Genomic DNA, 23,564 nt, shown 5'->3' on the forward strand with positions numbered 1-23,564 from the left:
CCAAATGATATTACACTTTTGTTCATATAGAAGTAGGCCTACTTCTAAATTAAAAAAGAGCATAATACACTTATTTTAAAAGCATTATTAGTTTTGTGCATAATGTGATTAATTGCAGACAATAATGTGATTAATCGCGATTAAATACATATATATATATTATATTATATTATTATTATTATTATTATTAAAATAATCACATGGTGTTCCTTTGCAGCCTGAAATGAAGATGGACAGTCTTTGTTTTATTCAGCTGTATTACCATCCAAGGAAAAATGGAATTACAGTTGGAAAAGGAATCACCCTTTCTATCGATATTTTGTTAAGGCACCTTTTGTTTTAATTACAGCCTTTAGTCTGTTGGGATTTTTTTCTAGTAACATTGCAGTATGTGCCAGCTCTTCTTAGCAGAACTGCTCAAGTTCAGTTCAATTTGGTGATAACCGTTTGTAGACTGCAGTCTTCAAGTCATTCCACAGATTTTCAGTGGGGTTTAAGTCTGGGCTCTAACTAGGCCTTGCAAGGACATTCAGCTTTTTCTTCTTCAACCTCTGTGTGCTCAGTTCTGCTGTGTGCTGTGGGTGATTGTCATGTTGGAAGGTAAACCTTCTTCCCATTAAAAGCTTTCTAGCAGATGGCAGCAGATTTTCCTCAAGAAGACGGTATTTTGCCCCATCTTTCATCCAGTTTGAAACAACGTCCTGATCCAGGCAGACTCTCTGTCGAACCAAAGACCTTCCACTTCCGCTTTATCCCAGAGATCTTTTGACAGTGCCTTGCCACCCATAGTTGACTGTTTGCTTCAGTTGCACTAGCAAGGACTGGAATGCTCCAGGAAAGCTCTTTTCATGCTGAACTGATCAAAATGTGCACAGCTGATCACAGTTGAAACTCAAATGTCTTTGTGTGCCATTGAGAAGGGGGGGGGGGTGATCCTTTTTCCATCTCAGTAAATACAGATGAATTAAAAAACTAAAACGGTGTCATATATATAGGTTTACTTGTCATAGAGACTTGCAATTTCATCTATGTGACACCTATTACAATGACATCTGTGAGGTATTAGGAGCATTTTATATCAACTATAAAAGAAAGCACCTAAAGGCTCTTTGTTAAATCTGGTATTAGGATCTGTGACCTTGAAATTCACAGAGTTAGTGATCCGTACTTTATTATTTAGGCATTAGCTTGAATTCTTAACCGGTTCAATTAAAGAGCCCTATTGTGTGCCTCTGTTTCAAACTTTAATGACCTTGAACAGGTAACCTGGATGTTAGGTTAAGCCTCAGCAAATCAATTATACATTAGCATGGCAGCCTTTGTCACGACACACACACACACACACACACACACACACACACACTTACAAGAGGTTTTTTGAAGAACTCGTATTTGGCATAATTCTTCCTGAAGTACAGACAGCAGTGTGAGTCCATTCCCCAGCCGGACTGAACCTCTATAACCGACTCATGGTCTTCTATGGTTCTCTCTGCAAATCACAAACAAGAGATTGTTTGGTACATGCTTATGAATTTATGAAACATACATGTGCACTAAAGCAAAAAATGTGCATTCAAGAACATAAAAAATTCAATGTGTAACCTATTTGACTAATGTAAGGTGATCAAAAGTGGATATTTAACCAGAAGAAAATGTAGGTTGGGACTTTGTAACGTGAACAGTGAAGTATTCAATTTTGATAAAAGATTATGAGGACAAAGACAGGATGCATTAAATTAATCAAAAGTAACAGTCAAGACACTTAGAGTTTTACAAAGTCTTATGGTTTGAATTTCTATTTCAAATCAATGCATTTAAACTTTCTATTCATCAAAGAAATCCTGAAATGAAGTATCACAGTTTCTACAAAAATATGAAGCAGCACAATTGTTTTCAACATTGATAACAATAATAAATGCTTGAAAATAAATGATTTCTGAAGGATCGTGTGACACTGAAGACTGTAGTAATGATGCTGAAAATTCAGCTTTGATCAGAGCAATACATTACATTTTACAATATATTACAGTAGAAAACATAACATTTCACAATATTAGTGTTTTTTTTTCTTCCCTGTATCTTTGATCAAATAAATGAAACTTTGGTAAGCAAGAGACTTATAGTGTTAATGTTTTCCAAGTTATGCACAGTAGCAACTTCTGTCTAACATTTCTTTATCTTGTCTAGCATTTCATAGCATTAAACACATCTTATCCGTTTAATTGTATGAGATTGTACTGCTCTCGTGGGTTTCCAGCTCTGAGTTTTACCATTATACAGGACCGTGGGCTTGACAGATTAATTATTAGCACTCTTTTTAAATATTATGCCTTGATAATGAGCAACCTTCAACAGTCATGAGAGTTATGTGTGGGGGAGCTCGTTATTGCACTTTATCTTTTAATATTATTCAGCTCCTGCAATCCTAAATGCATGTTTAATGACTGAATGGACTGTTTAGAAGCAGCCATCTGGATGAGTCTGACTACTGTTATCTCATACTAATGAATTCCCATAGCATTACTGCAGTGCACGGACAGATCTTCACTGCAATACTGCAATAACGCTGTTTGCATTGGTTATGACCAAACATCATCTCCATGCTGTTGATGATCTCTCTTCAATTCAAGGTTTCACTTCATCTCTATATTTTCAGCCTTTTGAAAACACTCAATATATGTCAATATTTATGTATTTGATGATATTTAGAAAATATGTAAATATTTATATAATGGTTTAAAAGACAATCGTTTCAAGTTAACCATCATTTTAGTCATAAAAAGTATCAAAAAGTTGCAATTTTACATATCACTTTTTCTTCGTATATTGCTGCTAGTAATTCTTTGTTGATAACTGAATGACAACAAAATGTAGCAACTATGTGCATCACTGTTATTTTCATATCACTGAGATACAATAGTGTTTCTTAATATTTTAAATTACACTTTATTTTCATATTTTCTGCTTCTGCTTTTTGTCATTTTTTTTTAAATATGTCTATATATATATATAGTATGTATATAAGTTTGTTATTTCAGTACTTTAAATACAAACTATAAACTAAATGAAAATGTCGAAGTCAAGTAACAAATTATTATTATTTTATTCTTTTTAATGGTTTTATGTTTTTAAAGTCAGAGATATCAAAGTAGGAATATCCCACATCTGATTTAATTAACAGTCATTTTAGTTAAAAAACTTAATTAAAAGTACGCTACAAATGTCCACCTACTTCTACCAACTTAAAAATGTAGATTGCTTTAATCAAGAAAATCAACTAATCAAACTAACTGTACAAGTTAATTAGATTAAACTGACTTTAAAAATCAAGCTAAACTTAAATGTTGAAATTATTTTGATAAGATAAATTTATTAAAAATACACTGTGATGACTTATTGATCATGTCATTGTTTTCAGTGAAAGAGTATTTCTACTTCGATCATATATCTATATAAATATATCTATCTATCTATCTATCTATCTATTTATCTATCTATATATATATAATATATAAAATTTTTCATATTTCATACGTTTTTAAGTTTTTCATCTAATATATATATATATATATATATATATATATATATATATATATATATAAATATATATATATATATAAATATATAAATATATATATATATATAAATATATATATATATATATAAATATATATATATATATATATAATATATATATATATATATATATATATATATATATATATATATATATATATATATATATATATATATATATATATATATATATATATATATTATATATATATAGTTCAAGTACTACAATCACTAAAACTAGAAAGGAAATAAACATCAATTCAAATAGAAATTAATATAACAATGAGGTAATAATAAACAATGAATAAAAACGACAAATGCTTAAAGTCAAATTTCTAAAAGTTTTAATTAAAGATATACAAATTATTCAAAATATTAATACTGAAATTACTTTTTTAGTATATAAATAATACTAAAATAACACTGGGTTGGATGACAATTTTTTTAAAGAAAAGCATGCTTCAGAAAACCTATAGCCTACATAAATACTGCTTCTTTAGAATGCACATCCTCCTTATAATAATCAGTTTAAATTGATTATTACATTTTTTCATATACTCTTTATATGTGACTGTATTGTATTCGGTGACAATGCAGCAAAAGTATTCTGTGTTCCCATTTGTTGTGGTTTTTCACTGTATTTTGGACTTGCTTACCTATACTCAGATGTGGGATCTGCTCAAACAGGGTCCAGCTGTGGTCATCAATGCAGTGGTTCTTCAGGATGAACAGCTGGCATATGTCCCGGGCGGTGATGTCACTGGGCACCTCCACTGCACGGCTGGTGTTGTCTTCACTGTACACTTTGATTACCTGCAACACAGTAATGAATAAATGAGACCAGAAAGAGGCTTTGGCTGCATTCACAATTGAAAACTATCAGACTGCCTACATACTAACTAACTAGCTTAATACATACAAACAGAAAAAAATAAAAATAAAGCTGATAAAGTTTTCTAAATCTTTTTGAAAGGAAGTCTCTTCTGCTAACCAAGGCTGCATTTATAAAAAAAAAAGAAAAAAAAAAAAAAGGAAAATCAGTAATCTTTTAAAAAAAATTTACAATTTCAAATAACTGTTTTCTATTTAAATATATATTTTTTGTCTGTAATTTATTCCTGTGATGCGCATTACTCCAGTCTTCAGTGTCACATGATCTTCAGAAATCATTCTAATATGCAGATTTGCCGCTCAAGAAACATTTCTTATATTTTTGCTGAAACTGTGATGACTCTTTTTTTTTTAAAGAACAGCATGTAACTTCAACACAAATGGCTTATGACAAAATATATGTCTTTACTGTCACTTTTGATTGATTTCATGCCTCCTTGCTGACAAAGTATTTATTTCTTTAAAAAATTAAATATTATTTACCCCAAACTTTGTAACTGTAATATATTAGTTATTTTGTAACTGTAATATATATATATATATATATATATATATATATATATATATATATATATATATATATATATATATATATATATATATATATATAAGATTTTTTTTACTCAATTGCGTAAATTAATTTTAAGCAGGATGCTGCTTAAAAATGCTGACATTACTTAGGGTACATTCATTAAATGGAAAACAGAAGCTCAAATCAAGTGCACTGCATTGTGGGTTACAGTGGCACACTGTTGAATATTGAACATTTTAGTACTGTATGTCTAGTACTGTAGGTCTGAAAAAAAAATCACGTATTATGTACAGTATACGCATTACATACTGCAGCAACAGAAAAGCAGAATGCTATGCTATATTGAACACAATCACATTTTTTACATGCAAATGAAGAATCAAGTTTATATCAGATACAGTGACACTCCTTTTATGTCCCATAAGAACCAAATTTCACTTCATGTCCTATATACAGTATGCAACAACCCGTTCATTCAAAGTGCAGACAGCCTGTGCAGCAGAGAAGTCATGAATGTTGCCTTTCATGCTACACCTCATATGCAGAAAACCTACAGGCTGGAGAACTCAATATCATCTCTGAAACCTTGTTTTAAGGCTGTTAGAGTTTCATTTATCTGCTCAAACCGCTCTCGAGCAGCCAACAGATCGCATCGATCTCACTCGCACGCATACAAGAAAAGCACTCATAAACTGGTATTTCAAAGCTACTTACCCCGGTTCTAGGCGGCAGGCAGGGCTGTGATTTGGGACAAGCTCGGGAGCTTATATAGGGCTGAGTGCACAGCATTTCTCAAGAGTTGAGTGAACATAAAACATAAACGCAATAATCTGCCGGGGAGCAGTGAGCTTCCTCTCTCTGTCTGCAGCCGAGCTCAAATGAGGTAATTAGAGAGCGGCTCAGTGCAGCCTCCGCTGCTGCATGTCACCATGGTTCTGTCCAATCACCTGTCACTGTTTACACGGCGGGGGTGAGTCCCGCTCGTCTGCCCCCTGCACACACACACCAGAGGGGGAGGGAGGCAGAAAAGTCACAAGATTTGCCCCTCCTACCTATTCACACAGTCTTAACAGGCCCCTGCCCTTCACATAAATCCCAGCCAGAAACCGCTGGCTAAACACAAGACCCGACGGGTCAACCCCGACTGAAAGGTGAAAGGAAACAGAGAGCAAGAGAGTTAATGTCACTTCTGATATGCAGTATATGTTCACGTGTCCTCACCATGTGTGTAATAAAATCATATTCGTTTGTTCAATTTAATCCCAACATTACAGGTACAGTGCATGCAACAAATAAATTATTTAATTATTTACTCACCCCTGTGTCATTTCAAACCTGTACGCTGTACATTGCTATTTTAATATTAATTATATACATTATAGTATTATGTGATACTCTGAACTAGCTTTAATTTATTTATATCTATGTTCATATTTAGATGTTCATATTTTAAAATGGCTTTTCAAACCTGAAAGGAATTTCGCCCCCTTTGTTGTGAAGTGTTATTTTAGTATTATTTATATATTAGGCTAATAATATTTATTACTATCCTGAATTAGCTTAAATTTTGACGTTCAGTTTTCAACCGATTTTAGTTTTAATAATTTGGCTATGTACTTTTGTCTTTTTTTCTATTTAGCTTTATTTGTATTTTTACTTGCAATTTTGGCACAAAATAAGTCAAATTTGTGTTATTTTTTTACATGATAATCTATTCATATTTTACTTTATTTCAGCTTTATTTCAGTTCAATGGTTTTAGGTTAACTTAATGATAACAAAACTGTTGCTGTAGCTCTTCATTAAGATATGTTTAGATAAAAAAAATAATAAATGCATGTATTGCAACAAAGAGGAGAAGGTTTTCAGTAATTAATTTCTAAAGTCTTAATTTAAATTAATTTTAAAAAGACTTGGAATAAAGCACACAAGCCACATTTTAAGGTGCTTCTTTGTCTTTTATGGAGTCCCAATCAATGCAGAGCTGCAGAAAAAAAAAAAAAACATAAAGGTTTGGATCTACATAAAGGTAAATACATATTGACAGAACTGGATGTACACTGAACACAGGGATTCATTTTTCCCTTTCCCCACTTTCCATTCTGTATGTCAATTGTAAAAATCATTTTAACTAACAGACGCCAGTTCCTAAATGACATAATTTCCCAAGAAATGACATCATTCTGGTGGGAAAACAACAGCAAAACCATCAATAAGATACTCCACCCTGTCTGATCAAATTATACAAATCCTCTTGATAATTTCAAAATATCAGAAGCTAGGTAAAAGCTTTAGTTCTTAATGAGCATTCTGATAATTGTCTTGTCATTATGTAAACAATTGTCTCATTTCATAAAGTCTCATTTATACTTTTATTGAAATTCCTCCTTAAATTACCAGACAAGCATATGCATTTCTTCAAAGTTACAGAGTTAAAAGGGTCTGCAGAGCAGGAATGACCCTGTAAGGTATATGGGCCGAGCGAGACGGGGGTTGATGGAGTGTGTGTGAAAGGCAGGCTGCTATAGGAAGAACACGCCAGTCCTCTTTCAAAGAGGAAAAGGAGGTCAGTGCTCCCCAGCAGGGCCGGGGTTAGCAAGCCTTTCAGCCAATCACAGCCTCCCACAGTGACATCATCTTCAAATGAGGTAAACGGTTCACTCTTTAATCAGTAAAAGGGACCTACAAGACACAAAAAAGACAGAGGAGGAGGAAACCCGCTCGCTAGGACCAGCTTTATAAATCCCCCAGACAAGGATTTACTAGACCTAACCTGTTAAAGTCTCAAGGTAGTAAAATGAGCAGGATTCTCGCTGCTCCCTTATCAGAGTAAATAAACAGTCCTTAAAGTTATAATGAATAGTAAAGTTGAAGAGTGGCCAGAACAGTGCATTACTAGAGGAAATGTGCTTTAAATACACTGGAAAAATCTGCTGGATATTTTGAAAGTGACATGATATACAGCCATGTACTGTGAGCCATACTCAGAATTCGTGCTCTGCATTTAACCCATGCAAAGTGCACACACACAGCAGTGAACACACACACTGTGAACACACACCCGGAGCAGTGAGCAGCCATTTATTCTGGGGGTTTGTTGCCTGTCCATTCACTCCCCCCACCCACAATTCCTGCCGACCCAAGACTCGAACTCACAAACTTTGGATTACAAGCCCAAATCTCTAACCATTAGGCCACAACTTCCCCATATTTTAAAAGAAACTCAGACCCATTTAAAGGAATAGTTCACCCCAAAATTAACATCTGCTAAGAATTCACTCACCCTCAGGCCATCCGAGATGTAGATGAGTTTGTTTCTGCATCAGAACAGATTTGTAGAAAAGTAGCATTCCATCACTTGCTCATCAATGAGAGTCCAAACAGCTTATTAAAATATTACAATAATCCAGAGGTAATCCACATCACTCCAGTCCATCAGTTAATGTCTTGTGAAGTGAAAAACTGCATGTTTGGAATAAACAAATTAGTTATTAAGATGTTTTTAACTTAAAACCATTGCTTCTGGACAAAATAGCAGTCCATAATTCAGAATGACTGAAAAACCACACACATGTGTGTTGAGAACTGTTTAGGATGGTTTTTGCTTGTAAACAGTGCTTTATTTGTGCAGATTTCTCTCCTGATTCAGATGAGATTACTTTTTCCACCGGAAGAAGGGTTATCATGGTTAATGTATTTTATCCGTAAATAATGATTTGAAGTTAAAAACATCTTAATGATGGATTTGTTTCCTATAAACATGCAGCTTTTAACATCACAAGACTATAACTGATGGTGTCTCTAGCTGGAGTACCTGTGAGCTTCAGTAGAGGGCACTCCACTCACGACTCACTCAGGACTCATTCAAACTCCATTTCCCATCCTGCCTCATTCCTGGGACTGATTGCACACACACACCTGCATCTGATTACACACCTGCAGCTAATACACACACACACACACCCATACAAGCAGCACACTCACGCCAACTCTTTGCGAAGTCTTGTTTAGCATCGTCTAGCATTTCCAAGCATTTTCCCTTTGTTTGTTCTTCCGTGTCTGACCTATGGCTTGTGTATTCTGACTCTGATTCTGTGCTGCCTGCCCTGACCTCTGCTTGTTATGGTTTATGATTCTGGTTATCCCTGACGCCATTCCTGATTTCTGCCTGTCTGATCATTCTCTAAATAAATACGGCAATTGGATCCGAACGTCTCTGACCCTCCATCGTAACAGATGGACTGGAGTGATGTGGATTATTGTGATGTTTTTATCAGCTGTTTGGACTCTCATTCTGACGGCACCCATTCACAGCAGAGAGATCCATATGCTCAGATCTGTGTCAGTTCACTTTCCATTAATCTAGCACAATATTTTTATTATTGTTATTGACTATTCACAATAATATTATATTAAATTATATTCACAATAATACTGTAACACCGAACACATTATAAACAAGACACCACAGACTCAAAGTTGTGAATTCTTCTTGAACTATTTTTAAGTTGACTCAAGTGGTAGAAAATGCAAAAGATGAAAGACACAAGTGCAGCACTTGAAGAGGTCCATCTAATGCATGTTTACATAAAAAAAAAAAAACTAAAAGCAGCACCGTATAACTCTTTTCACACCTGTTTGGTTTGCTTTAAAGAGGTCTGCATTTATTCACTGTAAAAGCATTTGAACTATCCATCAGAATGATGACAGAAGGCATGTAGTAGATTGTGTACAACAGGTTTTCAGGACAGTTTTGATCATGCTGATTTAGAGACCTTAGAAATTTGCATTTTAAATATGATGTAACCTTTCCTGGGTTTACCTCATATTTAAACATGCGTTTCATCCTACCAATTGTGACTGTGAGGTGATTCATGTGCCCTTAACTCATAAATATTGTGACACAACTTAAGACAGCACAAGACTCAAGGACGGGAACATAAAGACCGCTTCACCAACCTTGAACTGCTCTTCCACAGCTGCAGCACTATCAGAAACACAGTGTTTTACATCTACCTCGTGTTCCTTCCATCCATCATCCATCATCCATCCATGCCAGTTTATCTCATTACTATCAGTTAATTCACACATTTACTAAACTTTTCCTTTTCTGGTGGATTTACAGGTAAATATATTTAATTTTCACTATTCTCATTTATTTACATACATGAAATGTTAGATATAAAATCACTTTATATCAAAAACTACAACTACTAAAAAAAAAGACCACAAACCCAAATGAAATTACTAAAAATTTAACTACACTTAAATAAAAAAATGAATTTAAAATATTAATGAATACTGTAACAGTATCTCAATTATACTAAAATAACACTGATGTATATATAGTTTGCAAGGTGTATTGACACCGGTTTGCAGTGCAAAAGTACCAGAAATTATAAATTTTCTCTGACAGTTTGCTATTAAGGCAACATAAGTGACAGCGATCTTTGGAAATGCAACAAAGTTAAGCAGAGTTCAAATATATGCAAGTGAGCTGCTTGATTTTTACTGTACATATCTGCCATAAGGACAATGCTATTCCTAAAAATAATGAAGGAATTCTTATTTTCTACAAAGCTGTTTTGCAACGATTTGTATCGTGAAAAGCACAACACAAATAAATGTGAATTGAGTTGAGAATTGAATCAAGAGAGTGTTTAAAAGTCAGCATGACAAAAATAATTCATCTTTTAAAAATGAAACTGAAAGTCACAGAGTATTGTCCATATACTGTCTTCCCGACTCCAACCAATCAGATCTCAAGATCCCATCAACATGCCACTGTAACTAATGACAAAATATAAAAAATTTAATATCGAAATGTCTTTAAATAAAGGGTAACCTCGCTCATGGGATGTAAAGTGTGCACGTACATTTGTCTTGTTTAAAGAACAAGGCAAAATTTAAATTTGTTGGAAATGTACTTCCCGTCAGGCCATTCAAGATGTAGCATTACATCACTTGCTCACCAATGGATCCTCTGCAGTGAATGGGTGCCATCAGAATGAGAGTCCTACTACTGATAAAAACACTACAAAAATCCACACCACTCCAGTCCATCAATTAACATCTTGTGAAGCCAAAATCTGTTTTTGTAAGAAACAAGTCCATTAAGACGTTCCTATCTTCAAAATGTTGTGTCCGGCCAAAATACCAGTTCATAATCCATAATAACACTTCTTCCAGTGAAAGTCCACCCCATGTTGTCCTCTCACATCGGTGCTTGATCGGTACAAATTTGTTTCCTGGGAAATTTTTAAGTATTTTAGCAGCAAATAATGGTTTGAAGTTTAAGACGTCTTAATGAATTGGTTTCTTACAAACACCGCAGCTTTTCATGTAACGAAACATTCATTTATGGACTAGAGTCTTGTGGATTATTGTGATGTTTTTATCAGCTGTTTGGACTCATTTTGATGGCACCCATTCACTATAGAGCATCCACTGACGTGACATTCAGCCAAGTATGGTGACCTATACTCAGAGTTCATGCTCTTCATTTAACCCATCCAAAGTGTGCACGTGCACACACGCACACACACACACACACACACGCACGCACGCGCATGCACGCGCACGCACGCGCACGCACGCGCACGCACGCACACACACTTAGCAGCCCAGGGGAGCAGTTGGGGGTTCGACGCCTTGCCCAAGGGCACATAAGTCGTGTTGTTGCCGGCCCAAGATACAAACCCACAACCCTAGGGTTAGGTGTCAAACTCTCTAACCTCTAGGCCGTGACTTCCGCACTTGCTGAGCAAGTGATGAAATGTTAAATTTCTCCAAATCTGAATAAACAAACTCATCCACATCTTGGATGGCCAGAGGACAATATTCAGCAAATTTCCAATTTTTTGCTGTACTATTCTTTGTTTGCGTACACATTTGGACGGTGTCTTTCCACACAGTGATGTAGACATGTGGGGGAATGTTTAAACGAGGCGTTTCAGGAGGGTGTGGACGAGTCTTACATTTTATAAAGAATATCTATCTGAGTTTAAGACTTTAGTCTTTGCAACTTTAGGAATCTTATCTATTCACAAACAGCTTGTATCACTCCAAAGAGAAAGGAAAACTTGAAATTGCATCATAAGACCCCTTTAAACCTTTTAAGGAGGTTAAATTTTTGAGGAGTTAAAATGTAAACCCTTTCATTTGTGCTAGAAGTGCATTTAAACACAAATCCCTAAGTAACATACTTGGCAAGTATCACGTGAGCTACCAAACTATTCCACTCCACAATCATGCATGTGAAGACTTTCAGAGAGCTGCTCACAGCATGTTAATAAACCTCCAGCATTGTGCTTGACCTTTCCTCAGCTCGCGCACAAATGTCATTTTATCATCACAGCTTTTCCAAAAGCACTTCCAGACAAGTTTTTCCACAAGCTGTCAGATTTGCAGGATTTAGGGCAGCACACTACAGTCAGGCCATTGTTTAACTCAAATCAGTGGAGTATTAGCCCGTCTGAATGAGTGCCGATAGTGTGTCTTTTGGCAGTGGAAACAGTGATGACAACATTGACGAGGAGATCAGAATTCCCTGCCAGTGACATTCACAGGTGTTTAGAATTGCTTGAACGCTGCTCTATGTTTCACATGAAAAAGAGAAATGATTTGTGTTCATATAAAACAAACTATTTTCTGCAAAAGTGATTTGCTAAAGAATGTTGCCACACTAACACTAAGATAGACAGCAAAAGCTTTGTAAATAAATGCAACGTAATCAAAAACCAAGTCTGAATAGCTGAATGAATTAGCAGGGGAAATACATAACCAATCTAAAGTTTGGACATACCTGCTTGTTTGAAACATAATACAATGAAAATGTCTTTCTATCCGAGCTGCTACTTTGTATAGATTCCAGCTTCACACAAGCTGGACATTCTTCAATCAACTTTATGATCTCAATTTTATAAAAAAAAAAAAAATTTGATACATTCATTAATTTTTGAAACAATAATATTATTAATTACATTTCTATTATATATAAAATATGAGTTTATTTATATATATATACACACACATACCCAAATGATGGACATTAATATTACTACTACTATTAATTGTACTTACACATAAAATATAAAAAATAAATATATTATATAAATACATAAATTATTATATTCTATATTATATTAAAATAAATGTAATTTGCTTTTGAACAAAATGAGAAAGAAATACTTTCAAATGTTTACAAACTTTTTTCACTTGAAATGTTCAGCTATTCATATGCAACAGGAAATTATAATTGATGATCAGATGACCAACTGAGATTTTGTTTTGCTTTATTCCCCCTTCACAGCTCCAAGAGAGGAGGAAATAAAGCCAGAAAAGAGACAAACAGTTGCTCTATTGGAATTTGCAGTCGCACAACTGAGAAAATAGAGAATGTTAATGTTCAGCCAAGTCAAAAATCTCTAAAACCTCTCCCATAACCATTAAAAGTTATGTTTTTGTTAAAAATAAAACATAAATATTAAACGTTCATACCCTTTTTGACAGGCAGAGAGGTGTGATAGTAGGCAGCGTGACTCTTCTGGCGTGGAAATTCATACTGTTGTCCTCAGCCCGGATCTCTTCTGTACACCTTCAGATCTGCCGTTTCTATGAGTGACGTTTGTTGCTAATAAACAGCTGTAGCCGAGAAGTTATCAAACGTTAATGTCTGCTCTTTTAAATCTATGATAAGACTCTGGAGTCTGTCTTCCTTCCAGGGACGACGTCCGTGTGAGACTCGGCGTGAGATGCGTCCTCCTCTAGACTCATCCTTCTATGGCCTTGGGAACTCGATCAGTGTTTTTTTTCCCTGCAAAAAAAAAGCTCCCTATTCTAATAAAAACTCCTTGTAAAATATCCATTTAAAGAAGTATAGTTAGAACATCAGGGAGGTCAGGGAAAACTAACATTATCTCACAGCAAACCCTTAGACTTCCCTCGAAAAGTGAATGATGTGATCTGTACTGCAGAGCGTCTCTCATTAAAGAGCTGAGAATGGCAAAAACTATTTTTGGCTTTGTGAATATTTAGTTATTTGGTCACATTACAACCCTAGTTTTGCAGGGTTAACTGAGGGCCTTCAGGGCAGCACGCTTTTAGAGCGCAGAAATCCCCCGCTGAGAGGACGCATTGATTCACACTCCTAATCAGACGCCAAACACAACTTCTTTCACATAAATATCCTCATCAGGACATGGAAGATGTTTTCTTCTTTCTGTGAACTAAATTTTAATAAACTGATTTCATGACACAGGTCAAATTCAGATCCAGATCAAAGTACAGCAAACAAACTAGCAACTGGAGCTAATTTGAAACACTAGTAAGTAAATAAATAAATGAGAATCTAATTAAAACAATTGGCGCTAATCTGAAAGTCTAGTAAACAAACAAACAAATGAGAATTAAATTAAAACAACTGGAGCTAATTTGAAAGACTAGTAAGTAACTAAGCAACTAAGTGAAACAAATAAATCTATTTAAAACTAATAAGGCTACTTTGAAAGACTAATAAATAAATAAATCTGAGAAATCTGTTAGAGAACACCTCTTTGCTGAGATAATCCTCACAGGTGTTACATATCAAGACGCTGATTAGACAGCATTATTATTGCACAGGAGCCTCTACCATGATGGTAGCTGAACAAATTCAGAGTTACAGGATTAGTTTTGAGTTGACAAAACCAAACCTCTCCAATCCGGCTTTGATGGTACCATGATGTTGTTAAACAACTTTCTTTGTCAACTCAGGCTTTGATCCTGAGCTTGTGGAGCAGGTGCACGTGAATGTGTGACATCACTGGCGAACAGCCAATCACGAGCCTTGCAACACAGAGCAAGTTTGATTTACTTCTTTCGAGAGACCAACGAGACTCAAAACAAAAAGTTAAAGGTTTTTCTAAAGGTTAAAAGATTGAATAATATAACAAACTTAAACGTTATATGAAACATGGAGGAGGACAAATAAAATAAATTATCTTGCTCTATCAGTGCAGTGACAAGTGAAACTTGTTACGTTAGTTTATACATTTGAAAATATATAGTGATAGAGACTCGAACATGTAAGGTCAGATTATTTTTTTTTAAACAGTGCAATCTATTGATACCACATTTTATTTATATTATATGATCTGTATACATTAATATTTATTTAAAATAAATGATTTATAATAACTGTTAAACTAAAATTGCTTGTGTGTAATAGATAAATAATAATAATAATATGAATCATAATAATTATATAAATCATTGTGTCAGACATGTGTCACTTTCCTCACATCTGATTGGTCCACCTTCAGTTTGAGATCTTTAAACCAGAACATAACCTGCCCCGGAGCAGGTTAGCAGTTGAGTGTAAGTTACTATGGCAATGAATGCTGCTAAAAGCCAAGCCACTTACATGGCACCTAAAACCCAGGATTGGTGCAAATCGACCTGAAATTTACCTGGCCAGCCAGCTAATCCAGCTTCATGGTACAGGCCACAGGTGTGCCTTAGGCTGGCCACTAGGGCTGGATGATATATCAAACAATATGATCATGTGCATCTTGTCAGTAAAGCTGGTTCTGTGATTAGTGGTAAACCCCCATCACCTGCTTTCAAATGGTTTTCAAATGGGGCAGCAGTTAATACACAGAGCCGTAGCTCACTGACAAGCTACGCTATTTCGAGTTCATTATTGAAGCTGATTCTCACCTTTTCTTTCTACCTGAAGGAATGAAAGGTTTAAAGAGCCAGTAAGATGAAAATTCTAAGCTTCCTATCACTGTTTATAAGTCCTGTACAATAGGTTTAAATCCACCCAAGGTTAAAAAACATTGTCATTTTGTCAAAATATCATTTTAAAATTACCTCAATTCTCAGAGATCCCCAAACGGTTCGCGCAAAGCTGTTCAAAAGATTCAGTTTCCTTAAACCCCACCTTTCGGTAGCATACTGTGTTCTGATTGGTCAACTAACATAGTCAGTTTTGATTGGTTGTTCCGTATTCAAGCCGCGCGCTTCAGTTTGAATCTGAATAGTGCGTTCAGCACGGGGGCGTGGTCACATTAGATATAATGAAGGGAGACATGAAAAACGGACATCGCATTGTTTTCATATAGATTACTTTATCACAGAATATCTGGCACTTGTTTAGTTTAAAAGTAGACATGCCAAGCTTTCTATAGATATCTCTCTCATGTCTCTTCGTTGAGTATTCACGAAGTTACACTTCATTTTAATGACGTTTTTGTAAATGAAGATCAGCGCAGACAGGCTGCAGACAGCACACATACTGATAAGACGCTCGGGAGAAAACAAACACATAACTTCATAATCATACTTCGCGTTGTGATTTGGAGATGCTTGTTGGTCTAAATAAAGTTGGTAATGAACCATCTTTTATGGCCAAACGCTTTGAAAATCACGCCTTGTACTCACCGAGATTAGAAAAGCAGTCATCAGTGAAATGTTGTGAACACAACAAAAGGGATTTGTTGTACTGCTCTGGTATTGTGGTAAAAATGAATTTTAGCCATTGGTTCTTCTGATCTTCATTCTTTGGCAATAAAAATAAAACAAACTTGCCTTTACAATTAAAAACACACCGTCTCCTCGACATGATGCTATCACACCAACCAGAGCGTCTGTGTGAGGGGGTGGGGCAGGTCAGAGTTCCGTTTCTCCCAACACAGTAGGCGGAGATTATTATGCAAAGTGTTCCTAGTGACGTACATAGAGATGGGCAAAAGATTTGAAATCTATAACGACTCGTTTCAGCGATTCAGAGTCGACTCCTTGCTTTAGAAGCCAATAACTTTATAAATCGTGTACTTTTTGGTTTAATTACTTTGCACATTGTTTACACTGATGGACAGCTACATCATACACTGCAATACAGGTAATTTTTGATTTCCCATCTGTGTGGCTCTTTAAATCATGTTTTACATATAGGAGTGTTATATAAACCGCTATCTGTGGATGAATTAGATGTTTAAGTAATAATAAAGAAGTTTCACTGGAATTAAAAAAAAAAAAAAAAAAAAAAAAAAAAAAAGATATCCGTCTCTTGCTTTAATCCATTTTCGTTTAGCTGACAGCATCGAGAGGCTAATGATCAGTCAGCTTTCTTGCAACACACAAGCTAAAGGTGAGCCAAAGGTCATCAGGGAATATTAGTGCAGATAATCGCAAACGCTTAAGAAATCACATCAACTTCCCAGGGTGGGAAAGTCTGATGGAATTCATGAGTTGATAGAAAGGTCTGTCATGCACTTCCCAGCCTCATATGAAGTTGTGCACGGCACCTTCTGTCTGAAATCTGATCTGTGTAAAACTTTGATATTTCTGTAGGCGGAAAGGATCTCATTGTGAAGGAAGCAGATTTCTCATGTAACGATCAGTCCACTGAAGGCGAGCGTAGATGAACCCAAGTGCAGTTTATTTACAGTGAAATTCAAAACATCCAAACCAGAACCACGGACTTGACTTGACTTGAACGGACTTGACTTACCGACAGCAGGTTACATACATTAATACACGACAAGGTACAAATGGCAAAAACATGACTACTTATACAACAATAAGGGTCACATGACAAGAACAAACCAATGGGGAACAAGGCACATGACTAAAACAACCAATGAACTAACAGAACTGATAAATCACAATACAAGACAATAGCCAATGAGAACATGACACATGCACAAGACAGAGATACATGAGGGCAAGGGAAGCATGACACAAACGGCATGAATCAAACTACAAAATAAGAGACATGAAAACAGTGAACAAGAAACAAATCCCAAAACATGAAACAAAAGCCAAAACAGACATTACAGCTGACAAGAACACAAAACTCACTGTTGGAGAAGGAAAGAGGGAGGTCTCAGATAACATGAGCATACACGACTAAAAAAAAACACTGGAAACCTGGAGCGTTTATGAGGCCTGTGTTGTATGAATTAGGAGTGCACTGATATTGACAGTCTGGCTGAAACTGATAATCAATAAATACATTTATTTATTTATAATCATTAATATGGCTAATATTATAATCTACACTATTTTGCAAAAAAAAGGAAATTAAAAAACCCTAACATAAATTATTTTTATGCTTAAATATGGCCCATCTGCCAAACTACCCACTTAAAGGGATAGTTCACCCAACTGGTTTGACTCGAGAAAGAGTCAGTCTATTGTTCGTTATCTGGCTCGGTGTTCATCTTCAGTTCTCTCTTCACAGGAGTTCAGTCTGTTTGAGTCAATGAATTACTCCGGGATATTGGTTTGTTTTAACTCAGAGGGAGTGTCAGCCATGTAAAAAAAGTGAATAAGTTAAGTAATTTGTGGATTAATGCTTATTGGAGATGCGAGCCTTTTCAAACAAGTTCGATTTGGTGAACTTGTTCAAGAAGAACCGTTAAATCAGATGATTCTTTCGCGAACCAGATATAACTAAACTGCAGTGTTTTGAACTCTCTCACAACAGACATGGAAGAGAAGACAATGCTGAATAAAGTCGTAATTTTTGTTATTTTTGGACCAAAATGTATTTTCGATGCTTCAACAAATTCTAACGGACCCTCTGATGTCACATGGACTACTTTGATGATGTTTTTCTTACCTTTCTAGACATGGACAGTAGACCGTACACACAGCTTCAATGGAGGGACTGAGAGCTCTCGGACTAAATCTATAATATCTTAAACTGTGTTCAGAACATAAATGGAGGTCTTACGGGTTTGGAACGACATGAGGGTGAGTCATAAATGACATAATTTTCATTTTTGGCTTAACTAACCTTTTAAAATCCATCATAAGCACCACTTTAATTCCTGTTAGCCACAAATAAAATAACATTTAATATTTATAAAATAAAATAAAATATGAGCACAAACATGGACCACATATCTTTAAAACAAATAAAATCAAATAAAAATATTTATGGGAGGACAAAATGCCTTTCCTATCTTTTGTTTGTGACAAATATCCAATCACACTCTGAAGTAGTGTAGTTGTGTGACATGCCCTCAACGCTCAAATACCATGCACAAAATTACTAAGAAAAACAACCACAATAACCCAGATTATGGTTTATTCGGGTACACTTGAAGGGAAAATAAACATGGTTTGTGCCAATCACAATGTGTTTTCTATGGTGAATTATTTGCTGTCAAGAGCATTTAGAAATTTCATTTCATCCGACTCAAATGAAGGTGTAGAACCATCTCAAGGATGATCAGAAGAAATGGACAGCACCTGAGTTAAATATATGAGTGTCACAGCAAAGGGTCTGAATACTTAGGATCATGTGATATTTCAGTTTTTCTTTTTTTAATAAATCTGCAAAAATGTGTTTTTCTGTCAATATGGGGTGCTGTGTGTAGATTAATGAGAAAAAAAATAACTTAAATGATTTTAGCAAATGGCTGCAATATAACAAAGAGTGAAAGATTTAAGGGGGTCTGAATACTATACGTACCCACTGTGTGTGTGTGTATATATATATATATATATATATATATATATATATATATATATATATAAATACACACACACACACACATGTAGATGTATGTATCAGCAGCTACAGCACACTGCTCTGTTGTTTGGCTCTCAGGGACGGTCAAGGCCACTGTGTCTGAGTTGGTCAGTGTTTTGAGAATCGAAGAGACTCTGTTATCAGTTGCTTCAGTCATTTCAATTATTATTATTACTTTTTTTCTCCATTTCTGTGATAAGTTGTAGCGCCTGCTTGTCTGTGCTACCACTGCCCACTGCTGATAGAGACAGCAAGCCTCTCGCTCTCTCAGGTCAGTTTGGACGAGAGGACGATGGAATTCTGCTCTGATCTTAACAGCATGTGTGGACAGAGTCTGACTGCAGGTTTGCTTGATAAGTGAGAGCAGGATGAGAAAACTGAGTGTATGTGTGTGTGTTTATTTGGGTATAGGGATGTGTGTGTGTGTGTGTGTGTGTATGGTGGATGGTATGAGATTACATCACTGCTTTTCAAATGGTTTTGCTTCAGGACTCAGATTTCACATTGGACATAAAGTTGTGACTCAAAACTGCATTAACATCACATTGGCCAAAAAAAAAACGGACCTGCATGAATAGAAGCAGAAGTGTGAAGTTCAATGGTTTCATGTACAGTAGGGCTACAACTGATGATTATATTGATTATTATTATTTTCAGTGTTTTAGTAAAAAATCATGTTATTTTGCATCCCTATATAAGAAAAGACGTGCTGAAGCAGTGAATTCTTTGATAACTTGTTTGCTGTTAGGATGAGCTTTTTTGCAAAACGAAAATATTTATTACATTCAATATTTCAACTCACTGATGGCATAGTTTGCCGTCAATACTGTTGACAGTGTCCTTTATCACCTGGTCACCGGCCTTAGAATCAGCAGCGCGGGATTTGCGCTGAACGCGGAGACTTTCGCCACTTAATATGTTTGTTTGGAAACTCGAAAATGTACTTTTGTTCCGCACACAAAATATTGCATTCCGTCATTCGGTACACACGTGCACTGTACCGAAAGCCCTGTACTGAAACGGTCCGGTACGAATACATGTATCGTTACATCCCTAATATATAAATATATACACACACGCATACACTTGCACAAACACACACAGATATATATGTATACATTATTTTGAAATATACATCTTTACTATCATTTTTTAAATCAATTTAACATCCTGTATAAAGTATTAATTTCTTCAAAAAAACATACTAACCTTAAACTTTTGAACGGAATATTTCTATTTTGAATAAAAGCTGTTTTTTTTTTACTTTTTATTCATTAAAGAATCATAAGAATCACACACAATCATGCATTTTACTGCAAGTCTTTCTCTTCAAATGCTATTGAACTTTAAATTTGCGTTTGAGCCCATGTGAAAGAGTAGCATAATTTGCATAAGATTTACAGATTATTTTAATAAATATCAAACATTTAATTCAATTGTGCATTATAGCTGACACCTACATGAACAATTACAGTTGTTTTTATGACTATAAGTCATTCTCCTCAAATGCTACTGACGTTAGAAAGGTGTAAACCAATATCGCATGTAACTTTAGAGATGGTCCCTAACTTTGAGACTCATCCAACGTCAAGCCAACTTTATGTCTGTTTTTTTTTTTTTTTTTTACTTTTAGTTTTCTTTTCTCTTCGCGCGGATGGGAGAAGGGAGGAAGTTTTTTTTTTTTTTTTTTTTTTGGAGCAACTGGGATGGTGCCCCCTCTGGGAATTGGTGCCCTAAGCAGATTGAGTCAGTTTGGGAGTTTGGAGCAGGATCACAAATCATTTGAGTCAGTTAGGGAGTTCAAAGCGGGTTCGCGAATCATTTGAGTCAGTTATGGGGAACGCGAATCATTTGAGTCAGTTAGGGAGTTCAAAGTGGGTTCGCGAATCATTTGAGTCAGTTTGGGGATCGGAAATAATTTGAATCAGGTCGGGAGTTCGAAGCGGAAACGCGAATCATTTGAGTCAGTTATGGGGATCGCGAATCATTTGAGTCAGTTCGGGAGTTCGGAGCAGGTTCGCGAATCATTTGAGTCAGTTATGGGGATCGCGTATCATTTGAGTCAGTTAGGGAGTTCAAAGCGGGTTCGCGAATCATTTGAGTCAGTTTGGGGATCGCAAATCATTTGAATCAGTTCGGGAGTTCGGAGCGGAATCGTGAATCATTTGAGTCAGTTATGGGGATCGCGAATCATTTGAGTCAGTTCGGGAGTTCGGAGCGGGTTCGCGAATCATTTGAGTCAGTTTGGGGATCTCAAATCATTTGAATCAGTTCGGGAGTTCGGAGTGGGATCACGAATCACGGAAGATTCGCGGTCATAAATTTTCAAATTGGCCATAACCTTTAATTCGTTGCTGCCAACTGGGGTGGCAGCAGGGGTGGCAAGGCTTTCTTTTAGGGTGGCATTTGCCACCCTATGCCACCCCGGTAGATCCGCCCCTGCTTGCAAACACAGTAGGAAGGAGGTAAAATGCTGAGAGCCAAATCTGGGGCAGATTCCAGCTGAGATTCTGAAGGCCCTGTTCTGGATGGGAGTTTTGGGATAATGTATCATGGCTCCAGACATGTGTAGAACAGACCGGCGAGCCGGAGCGGGACACAGATAGCCCCTCTGCAGCAGACATACACTAGGAGTCATGAGCCTAAAGCCAACAGCAGCACGTCTGCAGGCCATGTGTCTGTCTGCAGACAATCCAAAGACTCTCTAGACAAGTCTTTTTCTCTCTTTTCTGGGATCTTGTTTCCCTCCCTCCGTTCTTAAAGATGGCTAGAGTTGCTGTGGGGTTCCATTTAAAGTGAAAATCATTAGCCGTGTTTCCACTATCGAGCTAAGTCCGGGCGTGCTAGTGCGTGCCAGGGCCAGTCGCATTTCCACTGACACTTCCGGGGCTTGATCGTGCCTCGCCGGGGCTTCCTCGGGGCCAACGGCCAGGGTTTTTTGGCCCGATGAAAACCTTGGGCCAAAGCGGGCCAGCTGGGGCTAGAGGAGGGGTTATGAACAAAGGCGGAGTTTCTCCATGTCTAGAGAGCGTCAGAGCGGATCATTTCACAAAGATAACAGCTTTAGCACCAGCATTAAAGACGTTTTAAAATAAGTTGAGCTCAAAACTCACTCTTAGTTAGCAGCAAATGTTTGAAGGGCGTGTTTTAGTGACATGCAGCGGTGCTTCAAGCTCCACTGTGGAAACCCTGCGCTATTCTGGCCTCGGTGCTACTGTCCCGGGGCTATGAGCCCCGCCCGGCCCGCTTTAAGCCCTGGCTCGCACTGGCCCGACAGTGGAAATGCGGCTATTGATTGTGGTACACAAAGCTTATTAAGTTGCTCCTTGCATCCGTTGAGCTCTAAATAGTTGCATTTATAAATAAAATAAAATCTAACTCTAAACTCATAAAATCATTCTTTAAAATGGTTTTATGGATGTTTTACACAGATATTTACACAGTCAGTCATGAATGAGTCTTACTCTGTGCAATTAAACAAGTGTTTTCTCACTGCGTGCATTGTTTTTTTCGCGCTACAGCAAAATCTCTCATTTACATGTGAACGTTCCTCTCCTAGATGTGCGACGTGAGAAAAGGGGAAGTAAAGAGCTGGAACATGCCTGGCCCGGAAGACACATCACCGTCTGTTTGTGTTTAAAGCGCATGAAAGGAGAGCTGGGAATTCGCAAATCTTGGTAAGATAAATTTAGCCAGCTCAGCAAACACAGCAAGGCCAAACAGTGGTGAGGAGAACGAGGGAGCGATAGCATGTATTGCTAATAATACCTTGTCCATTGCCTTGAAATACAGCAGCATGTTCCAAGTCAGTGTCAGGGGAACGTGTAACCCACCGGTCCTTGAACTGTAATGGGCAGTGTTGAGTTGTGCTGAATGAAGCTGTAATTTGCTCAGCTGTGGTCAAGCTAACATAATCACTATCCGATGCCCACTGAAGTGCCTTCTTAACTATTATAGTGATGAGAGAGATGAGTGACCAGACACTGAGATAAGACTTCTGATGGACAAATTGTTTGTGGTCTATAATGCATGTGCAATT

General features: G+C 36.4%; 1 protein-coding gene across 5 annotated transcripts in view; it reads right to left on the reverse strand.

Moving 5' to 3' along the window:
* Positions 1 to 23,564, reverse strand: part of LOC128020287 (growth factor receptor-bound protein 14-like) — a 66,536-nt gene that overhangs the window by 12,695 nt on the left and 30,277 nt on the right. For 3 of the 5 annotated variants that reach the window (XM_052607129.1, XM_052607128.1, XM_052607130.1), the window contains 2 exons: positions 4,233 to 4,389; positions 1,368 to 1,489 (listed from right to left, as the gene is read on the reverse strand). In XM_052607129.1, the coding sequence (XP_052463089.1) occupies positions 1,368 to 1,489; positions 4,233 to 4,389 (279 nt within the window). Of the gene's footprint in view, positions 1 to 1,367; positions 1,490 to 4,232; positions 4,390 to 5,713; positions 6,214 to 13,497; positions 13,897 to 23,564 lie in introns of those variants that run through there. The other 2 variants (XM_052607132.1, XM_052607131.1) reach the window with 2 other exon arrangements.

Source organism: Carassius gibelio, chromosome A9, assembly GCF_023724105.1.
Source record: "Carassius gibelio isolate Cgi1373 ecotype wild population from Czech Republic chromosome A9, carGib1.2-hapl.c, whole genome shotgun sequence".
Classification (NCBI taxonomy): domain Eukaryota; kingdom Metazoa; phylum Chordata; class Actinopteri; order Cypriniformes; family Cyprinidae; genus Carassius; species Carassius gibelio.